This window comes from Triticum urartu, chromosome 6A (genome assembly GCF_056163025.1).
Source record: "Triticum urartu cultivar PI428250 chromosome 6A, HENAU_Tu73, whole genome shotgun sequence".
NCBI lineage: Eukaryota > Viridiplantae > Streptophyta > Magnoliopsida > Poales > Poaceae > Triticum > Triticum urartu.
In genome coordinates, this window is record NC_141878.1 from 536,612,841 (window position 1) to 536,636,633 (window position 23,793).

Consider the following 23,793-nt stretch of genomic DNA (forward strand, 5'->3'; position numbering starts at 1 on the left):
GCGTAGGTAAGAACGGTTCTTGCTCAGCCCGTAGCAGCCATGTAAAACTTGCAACAACATAGTAGAGGACGTCTAACTTGTTTTTGCAGGGCATGTTGTGATGTGATATGGTCAAGACATGATGCTATAATTTATTGTATGAGATGATCATGTTTTGTAACGGAGTTATCGGCAACTGGCAGAAGCCTTATGGTTGTCTCTTTATTGCATAAGATGCAAGCGCCAAACAATTGCTTTACTTTATCGCTATGCGACAGCAATAGTTGCAAGAGCAATAGTTGGCGAGATGACTATGTGACGACACATTGATATAGATCAAGATGATGGAGATCATGGTGTCATGCCGGTGACGATGGAGATCATGACGATGCTTTGGAGATGGAGATCAAAGGCACAAAATGATGATGGCCATATCATGTCACATATTTTGATTGCATGTGATGTTTATCTTTTATGCATCTTATTTTGCTTAGTTCGAGGGTAGCTTTACAAGATGATCCCTTACTAAAATTTCAAGGTAAAAGTGTTCTCCCTGAGTATGCGCCGTTGCCAAAGTTCGTCGTGCCGAGACACCACGTGATGATCGGGTGTGATAAGCTCTACGTTCAGCTACAACGGGTGCAAGCTAGTTTTGCACACGCAGAATACTCGGGTTACACTTGACGAGCCTAGCATATGCAGATATGGCATCGGAACACTGGAGACCGAAAGGTCGAGTGTGAATCATATAGTAGATATGATCAACATAGTGATGTTCACCATTGAAAACTACTCCATCTCACGTGATGATCGTACATGGTTTAGTTGATTTGGATCACGTGATCATTTAGATGACTAGAGGGATGTCTATCTAAGTGGGAGTTCTTAAGTAATATGATTAATTGAACTTTAATTTATCATGAACTTAGTCCTGATAGTATTTGCATAACTATGTTGTAGATCAATAGCTTGCGATGTTGCTCCCCATTTATTTTGATATGTTTCTAGAGAAAAACTATGTTGAAAAATGTTAGTAGCAATGATGCAGACTAGCTCCGTAATCTGAGGTTTATCCTCATTGCTGCACAGAAGAATTATGTCCTTGATGCACCGCTAGGTGACAGACCGATTGCAGGAGCAAAAGCAGACGTTATGAACGTTTGGCAAGCTCGATATGATGACTACTTGATAGTTTAGTGCACCATGCTTTACGGCTTAGAATCGGGGCTTCAAAGACGTTTTTGAAACGCCACGGAGCATATGAGATGTTCCAAGAGTTGAAATTAGTATTTCAGACTCATGCCCATGTCGAAAGGCTTAAGACCTTTGACAAGTACTTTGCCTACAAGATGTAGGAGAATAGCTCAACTAGTGAGCATGTGTTCAGAATGTCTGAGTACTACAATCGCTTGAATCAAGTGGGAGTTAATCTTCCAGATAAGATAGTGATTGACAAAGTTCTCTAGTCACTATCACCAAGTTACTAGAACTTCGTGATGAACTATAATATGCAAGGGGTAACGAAAACGATTCCCAAGCTCTTCGTGATGCTGAAATCGACGAAGGTAGAAATCAAGAAAGAGCATCAAGTGTTGATCGTTAACAAGACCACTAGTTTCAAGAAATGGGAAAAGGGATAGAAGGGGAACTTCAGGAACAACGGCAAGCAAGTTGCTGCTCAAGTGAAGAAACCCAAGTCTGGACCTAAGCCTGAGACTGAGTGCTTCTACTGCAAAGGGACTGGTCACTGGAAGCGGAACTGCCCCAAGTATTTGGCGGATAAGAAGGATGGCAAGGTGAACAAAGGTATATTGGATATACATGTTATTGATGTGTACTTTACTAGTGTTTATAGCAACCCCTCAGTATTTGATACTAGTTCAGTTGCTAAGAGTAGTAACTTGAAACGGGAGTTGCAGAATAAACAGAGACTAGTTAAGGGTGAAGAGACGATGTGTGTTAGAAGTGGTTCCAAGAATGATATGATCATCATCGCACACTCCCTATACTTTCGGGATTAGTGTTGAACCTAAATAAATGTTATTTGGTGTTTGCTTTGAGCAAGAATATGATTTGATCATGTTTATTGCATTACGTTTATTCATTTAAGTTAGAGAATAATTGTCATTCTGTTTACATGAATAAAACCTTCAATGGTCATACACCCAAGGTGAATGGTTTATTGAATCTCGATCGTAGTGATACACATATTCATAATATTGAAGCCAAAAGATGCAAAGTTAATAATGATAGTGTAGCTTATTTGTCGCACTGTCGTTTAGGTCATATTGGTGTAAAGCGCATGAAAAAAATCCATGCTGATGGGCTTTTGGAATCACTTGATTATGAATCAGTTGATGCTTGCGAACCATGCCTCATGGGCAAGATTACTAAGGCTCCGTTCTCCGAAACAATGGAGCGAGCAACATACTTGTTGGAAATAATACATACTGATGTATGCAGTACGATGAGTGTTGAGGCTCGCGACAGGTATCGTTATTTTCTGACCTTCATAGATGATTTGAGTAAGATATGGGTATATCTTCTTGATGAAACATAAATCTAAAACATTTGAAAAGTTCAAATAATTTCAGAGTGAAGTGCAAAATCATCGTAACAAGAAAATAAAGTTTCTACGATGTGATCGTGGAGGAGAATATTTGAGTTACGAGTTTGGTCTTCATTTGAAACAATGCAGAATAGTTTCGCAACTCACGCCACCTGGAACACCACGAGCGTAATGGTGTGTCCGAACATCGTAACCGTACTTTATTAGATATGGTGCAATCTATGATGTCTCTTACCGATTTACCACTATCATTTTGGGGTTATGCATTAGAGACAACTGCATTCACGTTAAATAGGACATCATCTAAATCCGTTGAGACGATGCCATATGAACTGTGGTTTGGCAAGAAACCAAAGTTGTCGTTTCTTAAAGTTTGGGGTTGCGATGCTTATGTGAAAAAGTTTCATCCTGATAAGCTCAAACCCAAATCGAAGAAATGTGTCTTCATAGGATACCCAAAGGATATAGTTGGGTACACCTTCTATCACAGATCCGAAGGCAAGACATTTGTTGCTAAGAATGGATCCTTTCTAGAGAAGGAGTTTCTCTCGAAAGAAGTGAGTGGGAGGAAAAGTAGAACTTGATGAGGTAACTGTACCTGCTCCCTTATTGGAAAGTAGTTCATCACAGAAATCTGCTCCTGTGACCCCTACACCAATTAGTGAGGAAGCTAATGATGTTGATCATATAACTTCAGATCAAGTTACTACCGAACCTCGTAGGTCAACCAGAGTGAGATCCGCACCGGTGTGGTACGGTAATCCTGTTCTGGAAGTCATGTTACTTGACCATGATGAACCTACGAACTATGAGGAAGCGATGATGAGCCCAGATTTTGCAAAATGGCTTGAGGCCATGAAATCCGAGATGGGATCCATGTATGAGAACAAAGTATGGACTTTGATTGACTTGCCCGATGATCGGTGAGTCATTAAGAATAAATGGATCTTCAAGAGGAAGACGGACGCTGATAGTAGTGTTACTATCTACAAAGCTTGAATTGTCACAAAATGTTTTCTACAAGTTCAAGATGTTGACTACGATGAGATTTTCTCACTCGTATCGATGCTTAAAAGTCTATCCGAATCATGTTAGCAGTTGCCGCATTTTATGAAATCTGGCAAATGGATGTCAAAACTGTATTCCTTAATGGATTTCTTAAAAGAAGAGTTGTATATGATGCAACTAGAAGGTTTTGTCGATCCTAAAGGTGCTAACAAAGTGAGCAAGCATCTCGGAGTTGGAATATATGCTTTGATAAAGTGATCAAAGCATATGGTTTTATACAAACTTGCGGTGAAGCCTGTATTTACAAGAAAGTGAGTGGGAGCACTACTGCATTTCTGATAAGTATATGTGAATGCTATATTGTTGATCGGAAATAATGTAGAATTTCCTGGAAAGCATGAAGGAGTGTTTGAAAAGAGTTTTTCAAAGAAAGACCTTGATGAAGCTGCTTACACATTGAGCATCAAGATCTATAGAGATAGATCAAGATGCTTAATAAGTTTTTTCAATGAGTACATACCTTGACAAGATTTTGAAGTAGTTCAAAATGGAACAGTCAAAGAAGGAGTTCTTGTCTGTGTTGCAAGGTGTGAAGTTGAGTGAAGACTCAAAGCCCGACCACGGCAGAAGATAGAAAGAGAACGAAAGTCATTCCCTATGCCTCAGCCATAGGTTCTATAAAGTATGCCATGCTGTGTACCAGATCTATTGTATACCCTACACTGAGTTAAGCAAGGGAGTAAAATAGTGATCTAGGAGTAGATCACTGGATTGCGGTCAAAATTACCCTTAGTGGAATAAGGATATGTTTCTCGATTATGGAGGTGACAAAAGGTTCGTCGTAAAGGGTTACATCGATGCAAGTTTTGACACCGATCCAGATGAATCTAAGTCTACATCTGGATATATATTGAAAGTGGGAGCAATTAGCTAAAGTAGCTCCGTGCAGAGCATTGTAGACATAGAAGTTTGCAAGATACATACGGATCTGAATTTGGCAGACCCGTTGACTAAACTTCTCTCACAAGCAAAGAATGATCACACCTTAGTACTCTTTGGGTGTTAATCACACAACGATGTGAACTAGATTATTGACTCTAGTAAACCCTTTGGGTGTTGGTCACATGACGATGTGAACTATGGGTGTTCATCACATGGCAATGTGAACTAGATTATTGACTCTAGTGCAAGTGGTAGACTGAAGGAAATATGCCCTAGAGGTAATAATAAAGTTATTATTTATTTCCTTATATCATGATAAATGTTTATTATTCATGCTAGAATTGTCTTAACCGGAAACTTGATACATGTGTGAATACATAGACAAACAGAGTGTCACTAGTATGCCTCTACTTGACTAGCTCGTTGAATCAAAGATGGTTAAGTTTCCTAGCCATAGACATGAGTTGTCATTTGATTAACGGGATCACATCATTAGAGAATGATGTGATTGACTTGACCCATTCCATTAGCTTAGCACTTGATCGTTTAGTATGTTGTTATTGCTTTCTTCATGACTTACACATGTTCCTATGACTATGAGATTATGCAACTCCCGTTTACCGGAGGAACACTTTGTGTGCTACCAAACGTCACAACGTAACTGGGTGATTATAAAGGTGCTCTACAGGTGTCTACGAAGGTACTTGTTGAGTTGGCGTATTTCGAGATTAGGATTTGTCACTCCGATTGTCGGAGAGGTATCTCTGGGCCCACTCGGTAACGCACATCACTATAAGCCTTGCAAACATTGTAACTAATGAGTTAGTTGCGGGATGATGTATTACGAAACGAGTAAAGAGACTTGCCGGTAACGAGATTGAACTAGGTATTGAGATACCGACGATCGAATCTCGGGCAAGTAACATACCGATGACAAAGGGAACAACATATGTTGTTGTGCGGTTTGACCGATAAAGATCTTCGTAGAATATGTAGGGGCCAATATGAACATCCAGGTTCCGCTATTGGTTATTGACCGGAGACGTGTCTCGGTCATGTCTACATAGTTCTCGAACCCGTAGGGTCCGCACGCTTAAAGTTCGTTGACGATCAGTATTATGAGTTTATGTGATTTGATGTACCAAAGGTAGTTCGGAGTCCCGGATGAGATCGGGGACATGACGAGGAGTCTCGAAATGGTCAATACATAAAGATCGATATATTGGAATGCTATATTCGGATATTGGAAAGGTTCCGAGTGATTCGGGTATTTTTCAAAGTATCGGGGAGTTACGGGAATTCGTTCGGGGAGTCAATGGGCCTTAGTGGGAAGGAGAGGCATCAGCCAGGAGGTGGTGCGCGCCCCTCCCAAGCCCAGTCCGAATTGGACAAGGGGTTTCGGGCGTGGCCCCCCTCTCCCCTCCTTCTCCACTCCTCCTCCTTTCCCCCTTCTCCTAGTTGGACTAGCAAAGGAGAAAACCTACTCCTACTAGGAGTAGGAATCCTACTCCCTTGGCGCGCCCCTCCTAGAGTCGGCCTCCTCCTCCCTCCCTCCTTTATATACGGGGGCAAGGGGGCACCCCAAGACACAATAATTGATCATTGATCTCTTAGCCGTGTGCGGTGCCCCCCTCCACCACAATCCACCTTGATCATATCGTAGTAGTGCTTAGGCGAAGCCCTGTGTCGGTAGCATCATCATCACCATCACCACGTCGTTGTGCTGACGAAACTCTCCCGTGAAGCTCTGCTGGATCGGAGTTCGTGGGACGTCATCGAGTTGAACGTGTGCAGAACTCGGAGGTGCCGTGCGTTCGGTACTTGGATCGGTCGGATCGTGAAGACGTACGACTACATCAACCGCGTTGTGCTAACGCTTCCGCATTCGGTCTACGAGGGTACGTGGACACACTCTCCCCTCTCGTTTCTATGCATCACCATGATCCTGTGTGTGCGTAGGATTTTTTTTTAAATTACTACGTTCCCCAACACCGCGTCCCCCCGAGCGCCGCCGCCTGCGCCGAGAGCGCGGCCGCCTTCGCCGAGAGTGCCGCCGCATCCGCATTGAGCACAACCGCTTCCACTGAGAGGGCGTCTGCGGCAGCCGACAGGGCAGCTGCAGCAGCCAAGACAGCTGCAGTTGTTGCTGCTGTGATAGCGGCTGCAAACGCCGAGAGCGCTCGAGCTACCGTCTGTGCCGCCGATGTCGCCCTGGCCCGGGTCGAGGCCGTCCACGCCAATATCGAGGATGCACACGCCAAGATGTTCCAGGCCACCTCGGACTCCAGCATGCAATCCACGTATGAAAAGGCGGTGGTGGCCATGGAGCACCTGCTTTCCCATGAGGTCGCCGAGCGGGAGCTGGAGATGCAGGAGGCGGCGGAGATCGAGGAGCGCCGGGAGGAGGAGTTGCGCGTGGCCGAGGTCGAGGTAGAGAAGAGTCTGTCTGTCGAGGAATCGGCGGTGGAGTAACAACGCGAGCTGGCGCATCCACTACTACGAGTACTACAACCTTGAGGGCGGCGCCGAGGACGAGGACGAGGACGCGGTCAACTTCAGTAGAGGGACGCGGAGTCCACCAACGGCAGCATGTCGCCAGGACAAGTCATCGACGTCTCATCTCACACCGGCGATGCATAGGCCAGCGCGGCGACGGGATTGTTAAAATTATGCGTACTTAGGCTTTGTTTTTAATGCTGGTCTTTTGTTAGAGCAATGTTTAGGTCAACTGGCTCTGTTTAATTACTAAAATTGCTCGATTCAGTAAGTGTGGTATGTCTACTATACGCTCTTTTGTGTGCCCAAATTAGCAAGCGATGTTAAATTGTGCAATGACGTGCCCGGGGAAATTTCCACCAAAATTTGAATTATCAAACTCATCCCATGCGCGTAAAGCAGAAGAATCGTTTTGCGATGCACACAATCATTCAAAATGAATGGTCCGGCGGCACCGCGTGCAAAGTTTCCCTCCATATTTTTAAAATTTTGGCCTACCGCCAAAATATCTACTCCTGCCCCCTCCCCTCTTCCCCACCCTTTTCTCCCCGACCACAAGTCACATTTCCCCTGTTTTCTCCTTCCTTCCTAAGCTATAGCCACTTTCTCGCTCTCGCCGTCTCGCATCCTACCGCCGGGGTCACCATGGTCTTGTTCAAAGACCTCTCCAGCGGTTCCTCCTCCGGCGACGACTCCTTCACTCCCCGGGTATGCCTCTCTTCTCTCTCTCGGGTTATGACTTGGAATGAAGAATTTTTACCCGGCGGTCGATTTGAGTCATTTCTTCCTCTTGTAGCTCCCTAGAACCATCAGTGGCAACGAATGGAGCGGGGTGGCTGAAGATCTATCTGCTCATTGTCACCATCAATCTCCATGCGTGAAGTTAGTTGCGTTTGAATCTGTGGACAGTGGGAGGAAGTTTATGGCATGTGCAGAGAAGGTTAGACCCTCTTTCGTTGTTACAAAACATTTATTAGATGTGATTCAGACACTGTCATGGTCCCAACCCATTCATACCACACCTTCAACCAAACGCATCCTAAGACAGTGTCACAATTTGTACCTAGTATCTAAAATTATTGCCATCTCATCAGCGCTGCCATTAGAAAATTATTTAGCACCGCTTCAACAGTTTGTGCAGCCAACTTTGGTCCACACATCCGAGCAGCCAAGCAGTAAAATACTAAATCTTTATGGCACGAAGGAACTGGGCATCGAAGCAACTAGGTGCTCCGGAGTCCGGGTCCCTGAATTTTTCCACTGCATCGGCTCGCCCATGCACGACACCGATGCGAGATGTAGCAACAATTGTCTTTACTCCAGTTCTGGCATACATAGTGGACGGCCTTAGTGCTATTAGTTCTATGTTACTAAATTTGTGCATGTACACACCTATTAGTATCAATTTGCTGTCATCCAAACATTGTCGCTATGTTGTTGCAGTTATATTTACCTTCCTCATAAAATGGTCAATTTTTTATTTATTGTACATGACTAAGAACTTGTAGTGTTGTTGTAGTTAATATAGCTTCCGATGTTTCAGAATTTGGTTGTTGTCTCAGTAACAATTAATTCATTTGCACATTGATCTTTTTGAGAAGATATGTCATAATTAACATGTTTCTTCAGTTTTTCAAAATAAGCATTGGTGATTTTCTATGTTGCTATAAACCCATTTCCCCAACAATTGTTACCGATCTAGTTTTAAATATTATAAGATAAACGGAAGTGTTCTTACTTGGAGTGGGTTGATCAAGAGTGGCCATAGTCTTTGAAGATGTGCCTAGTGAACAGAGGTAGGCTTAGAGAAAGTGTTGTCAACGCTGAAGAATATTTAAAGGTGCGGGATAAAAAGAGGAAGGTGGAGAATGAGCTCATATTTTTTAAATTAGACTTTGCTAAGATGGTGTTGGTGAAGGAGGAGGCACTTTCCCAGTTGGCCAGTGCAAAACAAGTTCTTATTGAACTGAAAGCAGAGGTGGATAAGACGAGCCTGGATGATCTCGATTAGAAAAATAAATATATTGTTCTAATATTGTTCTTATGAAGTTGAACTAGTTATATGTTGTATTGTGTTGTTTTCATGTAGCTATCGTACTATGATGTTATAATATATTTATGCGCCTGATATGAAATTGGCAAACAACTGTTCGATATGAAATGTGAATTTGCGTAATACTGGAATTATTAATTATAAACTAATAAACTTGCTAAATGTGTCATGAAACTTTGCAAACGGTTCTAGCAGTAAAAGCGCTTGTGATGGATAGTCCAATGCCAACAGTTTTCTTTATCAAATCGTGTGTGATGTAGTTGATAAAAGCAAATAGTTAATCAAGGCAGAGCGTGTGTGATAGTTACACCTTTCACACACGAGGCTACACATAAAACTGTGTGGGATGTACATACAAACGAAAACGTTTCCGCTGGGTTGACTGCGTGGAATGTACATAAGAACGGAAACATATTTCTTCGATTGACTGTGTGTGATATACATACCTACGAAAATGTTTTTCTGGGATTCACCGTGTGGGATGTAAATACCTACGAAAATGTTTTTCTGGGATTCATTGTGTGAAATGTACATACCTATGGAAATGATTGGGTTTCGATACCTCGCCCGATCGCACACGAGCTCATTTGGTGTCCTACTCCCAGGAGGGCCTATCCCCGACGATTTTTGGGTTGTGTCGGAAGGAACCCCCTATCGTCCACACTCACTTGGCAACGGTTCCAATTGCCGTCACGGTTAGGGGTTAAAAACCGTTTGTATAACACCGACACGTACCAGTGTTATGGAGCTAGAGTTAGGGCTAACGGAGGCCTATGGGACCCACGAGCTAGTTTCATTTAAATCCTGCAAATTAGAGTCTAAAACAAGAGCAAAAGGGTTTGAAAATGTAAAAATATTTGAGACGTATCAACGAGCTCCTAAAGAATGTACAGCCGCATATGTGATTTTTTTTCAAAGTTTTCCACCATTCTCTTGGAAAATGTGAGTAATGTTTCAGATCATGAACAAAATTTTGAAACACTCCCTCCGTTCCACAACTAACCTAGTGTCATACATTATGGGACGGAGGGAGTACTTCACATTTTTTGAATTTTTGAACATTTATCGAAACATGTGAACAAAATTTGAAATTAGATCACAAATTAAAAAACAAGAACAATTTATAAAATCTGTGAAGAAAAATTGGAAAATATGAACATTTTTTGAATTTGTGAACGAAAATTGAAAACATGAACATTTTTATAAAAGCAAACATTTTAATTCTGAAAGAACTTTTGAATAAACAAACATTTTCTAAATTTGAGGAAAAATTTGAAAAACAGGAATATATTTCGAATTTTTGAACATATTATGGAAAAGACAAACAAATTTTGAAAACTTCCAATTTTTTATTAAAACCCAAACATTTATTTTAAAAGAAAACAAAAATGAAAACACGAATAACTTCATGAAACACAAACATTTTATTTTACGGCAAAACAAATCTTGAAAACCTGAACAAATTCTGAAAATTATGAACAAAATTTGAAATTCCGAATATTTTTTGGAAAATGTGAACAAATTTGGAAAACATGAAAAACAATTTGATCATTCTCAGAATTTTGAACAATTATTATAAATTATGTACAAAATTCAAAATTCCAAACATTTTTCAAAATCACGAATACATTTTGAGAATGTGAACAAAATTCGAATTTTTCGAATTTATTTTTATTATGTTGAAGATTTTGTGAAATTTTCTATTTTTTAAAATAAAAAAGAAAGGAAAAAAGAAACAGAAAGAAAACAAGAAACAAGAAAAGAAAAGAAAAGAAAAGAAAAGAAAGAAACAGAAAAACGAAACAATAAAAAACGAAAAATAAAACCATAACTGGAAAACTAAATAAAATGTTTAGGAGGCTTCTGGAAGGTTCCCAAACCGGAACAGATCAGGTACCAACGGTGGGTTACACACTTGGATGGGCTGGCCCATACAATCGATCAGGGTGTGCGATACCTCGACTATTTGCCACAAACGCGACAAATAGGAAATGCGCGTGTTGTGGACCGAGCCGCATGATATAGCGTTTCACGAAAGAGGTACAGTGAAGCAAATGGGTTTCATGAGGCCCAAAATTGTGATGAGAGCAGCGGCCTATCATGGGCAGCGATCATTAGTCAGTCGCGAAAGAAGCGAGCTTTACGTGCAATTTGGGGCTAATCGGACGGCCAAAAACACTCAAAAGTGATGCTCAAACGGCTGCAAACACTCATGGCCTGGGAGGGCTGGAACATTGAGCAGTTATAATGTTTCTAATTATCATTAACATATCCTTATTTAGTTTTTTGGTCTTTGGAAATATACTTTCTTCACGAACCTTAAATTTCCTCTTCTTATGGTCTCTTTGATAGTTATTCCGGCAATTCTCTGCATTATAAGATATACAGTCAGTTTAAATTGGTGTAATGTGATTGAATAAGCATAAAAATAGAGTATTTAACCTCCGAAAATATAGTAAAAATGCTCCTATCATTCCTCTCGCCTCTGTGCCTTCCGGCGCTAGTGAGGTGGGGGGGAGGGGGGGAACCTGGTCTGGGGTGGCTATGTAGTCTAAAGTCACCCTAGATATACCTAGGGTTAAGTCTAGGTGTATGGCTGACGATGGTGCCATTAGTAGCGAGGAATAAGTTATCCTCATTCTAGCAATGTTGTTCGACATCGGTGGAAGGCATGTAAAGTTTCAGTCAGGGACAGATCTTGGCCCTTATTTTTTGTCTTTGTTCTGTCTAGGTGGTCACGAATGACATCGTTTGGCGAAATGAATGACGGTGGTTCGTGTTTTTGATCTTCTGATTTAATCTCTGATAGGTGATGCACGATCAGCTCTTTGTTAGGAAACTAGTGAGGTAAGGTCTTCTCGGCTCTGATTTGCCGGATCTAGGATGGTTGTGTACTCAACTTCTTCTCTGGGGGTGACAATTTGTTCCTTATGCCGTTGTCGACGATTTCTTCTGGCTACCATCGACAACTTCCTGACCGCTACGTCAAGAACGCCCCCTAGATCGGAGGGTGTTTCGAAAATCTAGATGTGGCATCGAGCTTTGCTGATGGCGTGCCCACAAGCCACGATGAGTACATGAGGAAGACGAACCTACGTGTTATCCCTACGCGGGTATATCCAAAGGACCTATGTGTTATTTTCTTCTTTTGTAAGATTTTTTTGTAAATGTTGAACAATTTTAATTAATACATGGCCTTGTACTTTTTGCAAAAGAAAAATTGTATCCCTACTGTAAGTTTTTTACAACGTGCTTTTCAAAAGATCATGTTATCCATAGAAAATCTTAGATTAATATATTTTAAAAAAAAATACCAGGTAAATCTTACTATCCACTATCATCATTCACTATCTAGAGAAAAAATTATATAAGACCAGGTCTCACGGTTAGTAGGTGAGACCCGTCCTGATGGATGACACGTGGCATTTACAAATCACAAAGCATCTAATCTCTTCCTCCGATTTTAAATGAAAGATGAGGGATGTTTTGTGATTTATGAATGTCAGGTATCATTAGGAGGATCTCGCGTGACACCTGGTCTCGTAGATTCTTTTCCCACTATCCAGAGCCTTCTCCTCCCCTTCCGCTCCTGGCGGCCGTACCGCACCGTGACCGCCGTCGCCTCAATCTCCACCAACACTCGCCGCCGCCGACGCCGACACCGCCACCGCCATCGCCGCTCCCCTTCTTCGTCGCCCCTCAAGACATCGCGCCACTGGGTCTCCTTCCTCTGAGGTATGAGCATCTAGGTTGCTTCCCTAGGTTGCTGGTCTCTTTGTTGTTGTTAAATCAAATCAATGAATCCCGCCGGCTACTGTAGGGCAGGGAGGGGACCTTTACGATTTCTCGGTGCGCCCCGCCTAGATCCGCCCAAGGACGCGTACCCGATTAGTTTGCCGGATCGATTCCGTGTTTTTTTGAGGAATCTATTTCATTTTTCAGAAATCGATCGATTCCGTGTTCGTATTGGCCTCTCTTTCTTCCGGCCTACAATGCAATTATAAGGAAGTATCTTTTCTATCTATCTATATATACAGATCCCACCGGTTGTGCGATCTATCCCGAGACCGCGAGCGACGAAGCAGGGGAGAGGAAGGCAGCACAGCAGCAGGATCCATCGACTCCATGGGAGCCTGGTTCTCTTACCCTGGGAAGATGATACTGGATTGGATGGCGCAGCGTAAGATCCCAAGAGTATCACCTCGATCTGATGTCCCCTCGTTTGATGTGCGTAAACCGCGCACACCAGAGTACGTGACGTATATCTCAAGGAATTTTTACCTTGTTTTCTTTTCTTATATTGTCAATACATTCCTCGATCGATTGCGTTGAATCCCTGTTTTGTTTTGTTTATTATATATAATTAATCGTTTCCTTTGACGACAGAGAATTCGATGACCACCGCATTTGCAAACTCGCCCTCTATGCCCTCCGACATTACAACTCCAACCACCCGGTACAATACTCTACTACAGATCCACAGGCTACCTGCAGCTAGTCTTTTCTCCGCCTCAATTCTTGCATATATATGTATCCATGTACTGCTTTAGTTAGTTATGCTTGTCTGAGATCCATTTCACTTGTATTATATATGCAGGATGCCATGTTCTGGTTTCCTGATCAGCCGAAGGTCGCCTGTGTTGCTTTCAGGGAAGATTACTGGTATCACCTGAACTTCTCTGCCCGCCGCACAGAAGGCAGCGACGAGCAGAGCTTCTTTGCTGAGCTACGCTATGTGCAGTGTCCATACAGACTAATTGTCGAAACATGCACCATCTTAGGTATGTGTACGTGGTGGTTCTAGTAATGTTCATGATACGCAACTTGGTTGATCCTAGCTAATTCTCTGCCTTCCTCTCTCCCTCTTCAGAAAAGCTGTTGAGCCGCTTCAGAAGCAGTTGCGCACTGTGTGTGGACGGATCCAATATTTTGCACCCAAGCGACATAGAACTTGGGTGTGGAAAGGAGGGGCATGAAGAGGAACTCTACCGTGAGAGGTGTAAATATAGCTGTGACAGGCGGAGAAAGGATTACTTCAGGAAGGAGATGCTTGAGACGCCCTCCCGGTTAGGAGGAGACAAATGCCCTAACTTTGGCGTGGAAAGGAGGGACACGAAGAGCAACTCCACTGTGAAAGGTGTAAATATAGCTGGGACAGGCGGAGGAGGGAGACGCCCTTCGTTTAGGAGGAGATAGATGCGTTCCTTGTTAGGAGGAGACGTGCCTTGATGTAGACTGAATCGACCATCGTGTTCTCTTCTCCAATCCTTGTCTAGTGCCTGTAAATTATCTTTTTCTAAGTTCCTGTGTTAAGGCTGTACGACTTATGTTTCATCTATGCAATGGAGCCAGGGAGGTCCTATCTTGTTTGCCTAAAAAACTTTTGTGAGAAAAAGTAAATTGGTGACAATTGCTCTTTTAAAAAAAATATAAAATTGGTGACAATTATGGAGCAGAGAGTGAGAGGGATGTGTTTGATGGTGGTCAGGCGTGAATGTTGTGAAGTATACCCGCTCCCAGTTATATCTGTTTGTTTCTGTTGTGCCAGCGGCTGTTTGTTTGTTCAAATCAGCTTTGTAAGATGTGCAACTATTGTTGTATCGATGTGGACTCTGTTTTTATCGACTCTGTTTCGTAAGTCAAGTCAATAACTTGTAAGTCTTGGCAGTGGAAAGTATTTTGTATGCGAAGTGTCTGAATGTGTTGGTAATATGCGATGGTGCTCTCTCAACCTTCATGTAACAACTAGAATCAGATGGATATGGTCTGCTTGGAACTCGGAACTGCAGCAGAACGCTCTGTTTTCTTGTTGTCTTGCTTTGAACCTCTGCCCTGTCGGCAGAAATATGATATGTGAGCTCAGTTTTCACTGGTGACATGGCATCAGTTGTACACAGTATGCAGGCATATCAACTTTCTAATGAACTTGATCAGTCTTGTTTAACTTGTGATCTAATCACGCACACATGTGCGCGCACACAAACAGGCTGTACACGAAAAGCAGAATGTTCTGACCATGAGGAGCATCCAGAGGTTCGTGTGCTGACGCGTCAATGGGCATGTTTGCCTCTTCGCTGCTGCTCAAGTTGACGGCCAGTTGACAACCGTGGCTGGAGAAGATGAGAGCCCTGGAATCGAAGATGGTGACTTTGAAGGCAATGGAGGTCGACATGGAGTTGAGTGCGCCCAAACTATGCGGCTGATGACGGATTGATGTTCGCCTATGCCCCAAGCTGCAGATGAACATTGAAAAACAAGAAGAGGATCAGGCAGCGGGTAGTACTCCAGAATTTTAACAGAATTTTACTCCAGAAACTTGCTGCCAAAAACATCCATGTTGGCGCGATTTACACCAACATTCAGAGTATTTAAACTTGCTCTGAAACATCCATGTCGGTGCAATTTACACTTAAGACTTGTTGTCAGAAACTAGAGCATTTGAACTTGATCTGAAACTGGAGTAGTCACTGTAGGAAACAATCTACATTCAGACTACTTTCACATTCAGACTGGAGTAGTCATTGTAGGAAATAGTCTACTCCAAGTTGTGAATTCAGTTTGTGAACATAGGACATATTCACAAGAGTACATTCAGAACATACTTTAGCGTTCAAAAATGAATTCAATTTGTGAATAAATTACATCAGGCTTAACAACCAAAGTCAACAGATATTCCAGTGTTGTAGTGATAGTGTTGACCACATATCCCAGAATGGAACGGGCGAGTAAATAGCGCCTTCTTAATGTCGATGTGCTCTCACACAACTTATCGCCGCGGGGCGTAAATCTGTAAGCCAGCCCAGGGAGCTGAATATCCTATCGGCTATGGGTGCCGTAAATACCCTATCGGCACAGGGCCATCAATTCTTGTTCACCAGGGCGGCGTAAATACCTCTCGAGCTAGGGCACGGAAGGGTGAAAGACTCGTATCATAGACCCAACCACGCATCTTGAATGTGCAAGGTTATGGACCAGGCAAAAGGTCTAAGTTAATCGTTCAGGTAACCACACCTCTGTAGAGTAATGAATTATGGCTTGTCACTCCCTGATGTGGGAAAGATCTGCGAACACGGAGGGAAAGGAGTCTATCGGAGATTCTATCAACCCGTTAAGTCTAATGACCACATGTTTTAAGTGAAATTTGATTTCTATAAGATACTTTCCAAAACCATTGCCGTGACCGATCTAGAATCGGTATTAGCTATAATGCATATCCACTGCACAATATTTATGGACTTGCTGAGTGTCTGGGTTAAATCTGGCAAATCTCAGGTAGGGGGTCCCGAGCTAGTGAACTTAGCTAGATGGTAAGAGGAGGAACAAGGGAGACGGTGTTTACCCAGGTTCGGGCCCTCTTGAAGAGGTAAAACCCTACGTCCTACTTTTGTTGTATTGATTGTGTTTGAGTACAGGATGATCTACCTCGAGATCGTATGCGAATGTCTAATTCTCTACCCTATGTTCTAAACCCCTCGGCTTATATAGGGACCAGGGGTACTAGGGTTCACATGAGGTCGGTTACATCTAGGGATAATCATGCCGAAGATTCATACAAGTCTTGAAGTATGCGCCAAGTCTTCGGAGGATTCCATCTCGAGTGCGCCTTGGGGCATGGCAGTCTTGGCCCATTTGTTGATGATCCAAGGGTCCTCGGCCAGGCCCACTATGATGGGACCAACATGGTTAGCACCCCCTAGTCCGGGACACCGTCAGTAGCCCCTGAACTGTTCTTCAGGGCGTGGACATCGAACTCTTCGGAGTGGTTTTGTCTTGAGTCTCCGGCTTCATAGGCAAGTTCTATAAACTTGATGCTCCGTCTTGATTCCGTGTCCGAGGACTCCCTTGGATTCGGTGTCTCTCGTGGGTTTATTCGGCTCCTTCTCTTTGGCATTTTCCTCTACTATAACCATGTCCTTTGCTTTTAAGTCCGAGAAATTAGATACTCCGGGCATCCGAGGAGGTCAAACCCATAATCCTCGAGAAGTGTTTTTATCCTATGTAGGATCCGAGGACCCTATCAATCGTAGGTAGCTAAACAACAAAGTTTTGTAGTGCTAGCACATGTGGGTCGATTGGGTTGTGCTCTGACAACTTTGACCGAAAAATGAACCGTTGCCATGCACTATAGAACTGAATGGTCCCATCGTTAGTCATTATGCTGAGTTTGCCGTGGGTCGAGGCCGTTTCCATTGGCATGTTCTGTCAATAAAGCATAGTGCTCCGGATTTTTGGCAATATCATCAACAAAATACCTCGACCCACGTGCGCATATAATGCAGAACGTGGTTGGGAAACGACAAAATTACCTCACGCCGTGAAGCCCCTTGGTATTTTACTAGGCTATAAAAGCGAAGGATGAACCCAGTTTGCTTCATGCCTTCCCATCTCCTTCAGCACCCAAATTCCTCATGCTCCAGCGCTCGGTGAACAGAGCCAGACCCGAACCTTCTCCTCCTCCCACCTCCTTCCCATCTCAAAAGATGGTTAGCAAGGGAAAGGGCGCCACCGAGGAGGCGACTGAGGAGAAGATGGTCAACGAGAGAGGCTTGTGGATGAGCTCCACTGTCACCACCGACAACATTGCAGAGCTTTAGGCGGGTGGTTATTGAGGGAGTCCCCGGGCTATTGTTTTACGGCCCTAGCAAGGTGTAAGACATTGTTTCAAGTATTGTCATCCTTAGTTTTAATCCCATAGTTGGCCTTCATAATAGATTCATATGGTGGTTTAATTCTATTTCTAGGGAAATGTTCCATTCCTTTCTTTAATGGAAATTGGAATTATATTTCCTTCTTTCATATCAATAATAGCACCTATGGTTCGTAGGAAAGGCCTACCAAGTATTATAGGACAAGATGAATTACATTCAATATCAAGCACAATGAAATCCATGGGTACATAATTCATATTAGCAAGTATGAGCACATCATTTATCTACCCAATGGTTTCTTACTAGTTGAATCCACTAAGTGCAAATTAAGTGAACATTCGTCCATATCAATGATACGTCCATTTTGCATCATGTTTACCTACTGTTATTTATGATGTTTTTATCAGTAATAATGCTTTTTGGAGTAATTCTAATGCCTTTTGTCTTATAATATGCAAGGTTCACACAAAGAGGGAGAATTCCGGCAGTTGGAAATCTAGACCTGGAAAAGCTACATCGGGCCACCTATTCTGCACAACTCCAAACAAGTTGAAACTTCATGAGGTTTTTTATGGAATAGATAAGAAATATTGGAGCAAATAACCACCGGGGGGGGGGGGGCACCTGGTGAGCACAAGACACCAGGGCGTGCCTGGCCCCCCCAGGCGCGCCCTGGTGGGTTGTGCTCAGCCCAGCCCACCTCCGATGCCCATCTTCTGGTATATAAGTCATTTTGACCTAGAAAAAAAATAAGGAGAGGACTTTCGGGACGGAGTGCCACCGTCTCAAGGCGAAACTTGGGCAGGAGCACTTTTGCCCTCTGGCGGAGAGATTTCGCCGGGGGAACTTCCCTCCCGAAGGGGGAAATCATTGTCATCATCATCACCAACAACTCTCCCATCTTGGGAAGGGAAATCTCCATCAATATCTTCAACAACACCATCTCCTCTCAAACCCTAGTTCATCTCTTATGTTCAATCTTTGTACCAGAACTATAGATTGGTGCTTGTGGGTGACTAGTAGTGTTGATTACATCTTGTAGTTGATTACTACATGGTTTATTTGGTGGAAGATTATATGTTCAGATCTAATATGATATTTAATACCCCTCTAATCTTGAGCATGATTATCAATCATGTGAACTTGATATGTGTTCGATATTTTGCTAGTATGTATGTTGTGATTCCCTTAGTGGTGTCATGTGAACATTGACTACATGACACTTCACCATATTTGGGCCTAAGGGAATGCATTGTGGAGTAGTTATTAGATGATGGGTTGCGAGAGTTACAAAAGTTTAAACCCTAGTTTATGCGCTATTCCGTAAGGGACCGATTGAATCCAAAAGTTTAATGCTATGGTTAGAATTTATTCTTAATACTTTTCTCGTAGTTGCAGATGCTTGCGAGGGGGTTAATCATAAGTAGGAGGGTTGTTCAAGTAATAACATCACCTAAGCACCGGTCCACCCACATATCAAATTATCAAAGTAGCGAACACAAATCGAATCAACATGATGAAAGTGACTAGACGAAATTCCCGTGTATCCTCAAGAACGCTTTGCTTATTATAAGAGACCGTCTTGGCTTGTCATTTGCCTCAAAAGGATTGGGATACCTTGCTAAACTTTTGTTACTATCATCGTTACTTGCTTGTTACAAATTATCTTGCTATCAAACTACTCTGTTACTTACAATTTCAGCACTTGCATACATTACCTTGCTGAAAACCACTTGTCATTTCCTTCTGCTCCTCGTTGGGTTTGACACTCTTACTTATCGAAAAGACTACAATTGACCCCATATACGTGTGGGTCATCAAGGCTATTTTCTGGTGCCGTTGCCGGGGAGTGAAGCGCTCTTGGTAAGTGGAAATTTGTAAGGAAAAATTATTACTATGTGCTGAAATTTATTGTCACTTGTTACTATGGAAAGCAATCCTTTGGGGGGTTTGTTCGGGGTATCTTCACCTCTACTGGAACCACAATTAGTTACCCCTCAACCTACTGCACCTACTGAAAATATTGAATATGAAATTCCTTCGGGTATGATAAAACAACTGCTAGCTAATCCTTATGCGGGAGATGGAAGCGAACATCCTGATATGCACTTGATATATGTGGAAGAAGTTTGTGGATTGTTTAAGCTTGCAGGTTTACCTGGAGATGAAGTTAAGAAGAAGGTTTACCCCTTTATCTTTGAAGGGAAAATCATTGGCATGGTATAGGCTATGCGATGATATTTGATCTTGGATTTGGAACCGATTGAAATTGGAGTTTCACCAAAAAAAAATATCCTATGCATCTAGTTCATCGTGATCGGAATTACATATATAATTTTTGGCCTCGTGAAGGAGAAAGTATCGCTCTAGCTTGGGGGAGGCTTAAGTCAATGTTATATTCATGCCCCAATCATGAGCTCTCAAGAGAAATTATTATCCAGAATTTTTATGCTCGGCTTTCTCATAATGATCGATCCATGCTTGACACTTCTTATGTTGGTTCTTTTATGAAGAATACTATTGAATTCCGGTGGGATCTTTTGGAAAGAATTAAACGCAACTCTGAAGATTGGGAACTCGACGAAGGTAAAGAGTCAAGTATTAAGCTTAAGTTTGATTGTGTTAAATCTTTTATGCATACCGATGCTTTTCAAAAGTTTAGCACTAAATATGGACTTGACTCTGAGATTGTAGCCTCCTTTTGTGAATCTTTTGCTACTCACATTGATCTCCCTAAGGAGAAGTCGTTTAAATATCACCCACCTATTAAAGAAGAAATTAAAGAACCGGTACCAGCTAAAGAGGAGACTATAATTTATAATGTTGATCCAGTTGTTCTGTCACACCCTAGCTAGTTCAAGAATTAGAGTGTGCATCAAGTTTAAATTCCTTTTAAATTTGAAATGGGGATAACAGAACCCCCAGCACCCCCTGGAAACAACTAGGGTTTACTAAAATTATTTTCAATGAACCCAAAATGCCCTTCACAAAATGTTCATCATTTCTGGATTGGGCTAAAACCCCTGGCAAAAATGGTGCACTCTTTTCTAGGACATTCTGGATTTTCTTGAATTAAATCATAGGTATTTGAATTTGGGCATTTAAATGCTATAAAATAATTTAAATGCTCAAATAATTCTGGAAATAAGTGTGGGCTGTTGGAAATAATCTAAACAGAGCCCCTGATTATTTTCAGGATTTTAAAAGATGTCTAGATATTTTTAATAAAGCCCAGCAGTTGCAGAAAAATAGAAAAACAAAACAAAACAGAAAAAAGGAGAGAGAGAGAACTTACCAGGCGCAGCCCACCAGCCCACCTGACTCGACCCAGTCGACTGGCCTTGCCAGTCTTCCTCCTCCTCTCGCCAGGAGGATGAGGAGCGCGTGGCCGGCGCCCGCGGCCACACGCCGGCCACCTCCTGCTTCCGCCGACGCCCTGGAGGCGTCTACGAGTGCCACACCGCCTCCCACGTCTCCCTCTCTTTCTTCCCACACTCCCCATGGCATCTCTCCCTCTCTAGCTCTCTCCCCCTCTTCCTGCCGAGCGCAGCCGTCGCCGCCGACAAGCTTCACCACAGCCACCGCCGTCCATTTGCTGCCCCGACATACCAGGAAGCTCCGCCGTCGTCGACTGCATCAAGTAGGCCGAGCCCCGTGCGCTCGCTCGCCCCGGAGATGCTGCACCGAGCTCGTTCTCAACTCCGGCCACCGGAGATCCCCTTCGCCGCACCGCTCGCTCCAGCCCTTCCCCGAGCTCGCCGATCGCTCCCCTGCAACCGCTGTGAGCTCCGCCACCGTTTCCCCCTCTCCCCGTGCTCGTCCGCGTCCTCTAACCCCCTCTGCCATCAAAGCCGAAGCTCGCCGCCGCCATCGCACGTCGCCGTCGTGGCCATAGCCACGTTGGGACGCCACCGAGCGCGCCTTTGTCTTCCACGCGCTCCCAGGAGCCTAACGCACCACTCCCCGCGCCTCGCCGTGCCCCATAGCTTCAGGTTTATCCTCGCCCGAACTCCGGCGACCGCCAAGGTCGTCGCCGGCGTCGTTCCAAGCCTCCCCGAGCTCCACTTTCTCCTCCAAACGACGCGGCTCGCTCCCCGTGTCATGTAGCTGCTCTCCGCCATCGATTTGGTCGCCGGAGACGCAAACCCGAGCCCCTCCGCTGCGTCTGTCGTCGCCAGCGTCAAGCCGCCGGCGAGTTTGACTCTGTTTGACCCCTGTGTGGGCCCAGGTAGACCCCCTGAGTCTATGACAGGTCGGGCCGGTCTGCTAATCAGTTTAAGATTAGTTTTAACTAATTCTAATTAGTTTAGACACTGACATGTGGGCCCAGGCCCCACTGACAACTAATTAGTGTTAATTTAATTCTGTTAACTAGTTGTGACACTGACAGAGAGGGCCCACCAGTCAGGTTTGACCTGGCCGACCCAGTTGACCCGCTGACGTCACACCTATGTCATGCTGACGCATTAATTCAATTACTGGATTTATTCTTCCATAGGAAATTCCAGAAAATAGTCAAAACTTCTAAAAATCATAGAAAATCAACCATAGCTCCAAATGCAAAGATTTATATATGAAAAATGATCAGAAAAATTCAATCTATCCATCTATAATGGTTTCATGCATGACAAAACAAGTTAACCTTGCTGTTTAAGCAGAATAAGGTAATGCACTAATAAGGCCATGTTTAATGAACTAATATTTGAATCTTTGATTCAAATGAGTTCATCCCCTTCTTTTTTAGCTTGCATTAGGCCAAGACACTTTCATCTTGCTATGTCATAGCATGCATCATATTGTTGCATATTGCCATGTGTTGATTATGTTCGGTGTGTCTTTCGTGGTAGGTTCTGCCTCCGAGGATAACCCTGAGTATCCGTCTGAAGGGCAGTACCCTACTACCTCTACAACAGGCAAGCAACCCATTGATCATTCCGATACAAACCCATGTTCTCGCTTCTGCTCTTGTTTACTGCATTAAGACAACGCGATTCAAACTGCTGTGTGCTACGGTAGTTGAACCCTTATCCTCTGCATGACCTGTCATTGCCACAGTAACTAGATGAAACCCACTAGCATGTGTAGGAGTTGATTGAGCCATGTATGTGATTCCTACCTTGCCATGCCTGCTATGCTTAGAGTTGTGTCAGGTCTGGTTCATCTGGGTGATGGGCTAGAGTGAAATGTTTATGTCGGTAATGTGAGGGATGTGTTGAACATGTTTTGGTAAAGGTATCGATGAGAGGCCATGTAGGAGTACATGGTGGGTTGTTTCATTGAGACCGTCCATAAGAACTGAGATTTGTATGTGTGATTTAAGATGCAGTTACTACCGTACATTAGGCCCGAAACCAATGGACCCTCTCGGCTTCTTAATCACCCTAGTACTCTATCCAGGAGTTGCAAATAGTTTCTGGTGTTTGTAGGTTATGTGTTGGCGGCCGTGCGTAGCACTGACCCTAGGGGTGGGCTATGTTGTGGTAGATACACCGTGGCCGGGTATGCCGGGCACCCGTTTGGCGTCTCGGGACCCTGTTCACATCGTTCGGGGCCGTATGTGGAAACCTCGGCCGGACTCCCTGCGGATGGAACCTGGATAGGCGATAAACCTGGACTAGAGACTTAAGTGTTTAGGTAGGCCATGGCCGACACCCTCGCTGGGCTTCCGCTTGAAGGTTGCCGAGTACATGTCGTGTAAACGGCGGTAAGTGGTGAAAGCGTGTATGAAGAAGTATACCCTTGAAAGGTTAACATCATCTATTTGAATAGCTGTGTCTGCGGTAAAGGACTACTTGGTTGCCTATACAGTTCATAGACAAGTAAATGGTTACTACTAAAAGACTCAAGATAAGTGTGAGTACCGATGATGGCCCTCTCGTAGGATGACGAGAGAGGATCCCCGGTGGAGTATTGTGATGGTGAGTAGTGGACTCGTGTGCGAAAACTATTTTACTAGTGGAGTTCCGTAGGATAGCTTAGCCAAGAGTCAAAGCTGGCTTGCTGCAATAACCCCACCACCTTCTTGAGAATGAGCATGTATATTAGGTTCTGATGTAAGACTTGCTGAGTACCTTGTACTCATGTTTGTTTATTTATTG

General features: G+C 43.5%; 1 protein-coding gene across 1 annotated transcript; it reads left to right on the forward strand.

The window, feature by feature from the left end:
* The first annotated feature begins 12,574 nt into the window (after positions 1-12,574).
* On the forward strand, positions 12,575-14,374 carry LOC125512584 (uncharacterized). Its single transcript, XM_048677674.2, has 5 exons — positions 12,575-12,782; positions 13,085-13,297; positions 13,434-13,503; positions 13,645-13,828; positions 13,918-14,374. The coding sequence occupies exons 2-5, from the start codon at positions 13,173-13,175 to the stop codon at positions 14,241-14,243; spliced, it is 705 nt and encodes a 234-aa protein (XP_048533631.1). The 5' UTR covers positions 12,575-12,782; positions 13,085-13,172; the 3' UTR covers positions 14,244-14,374.
* The last annotated feature ends 9,419 nt before the right edge of the window (positions 14,375-23,793 follow it).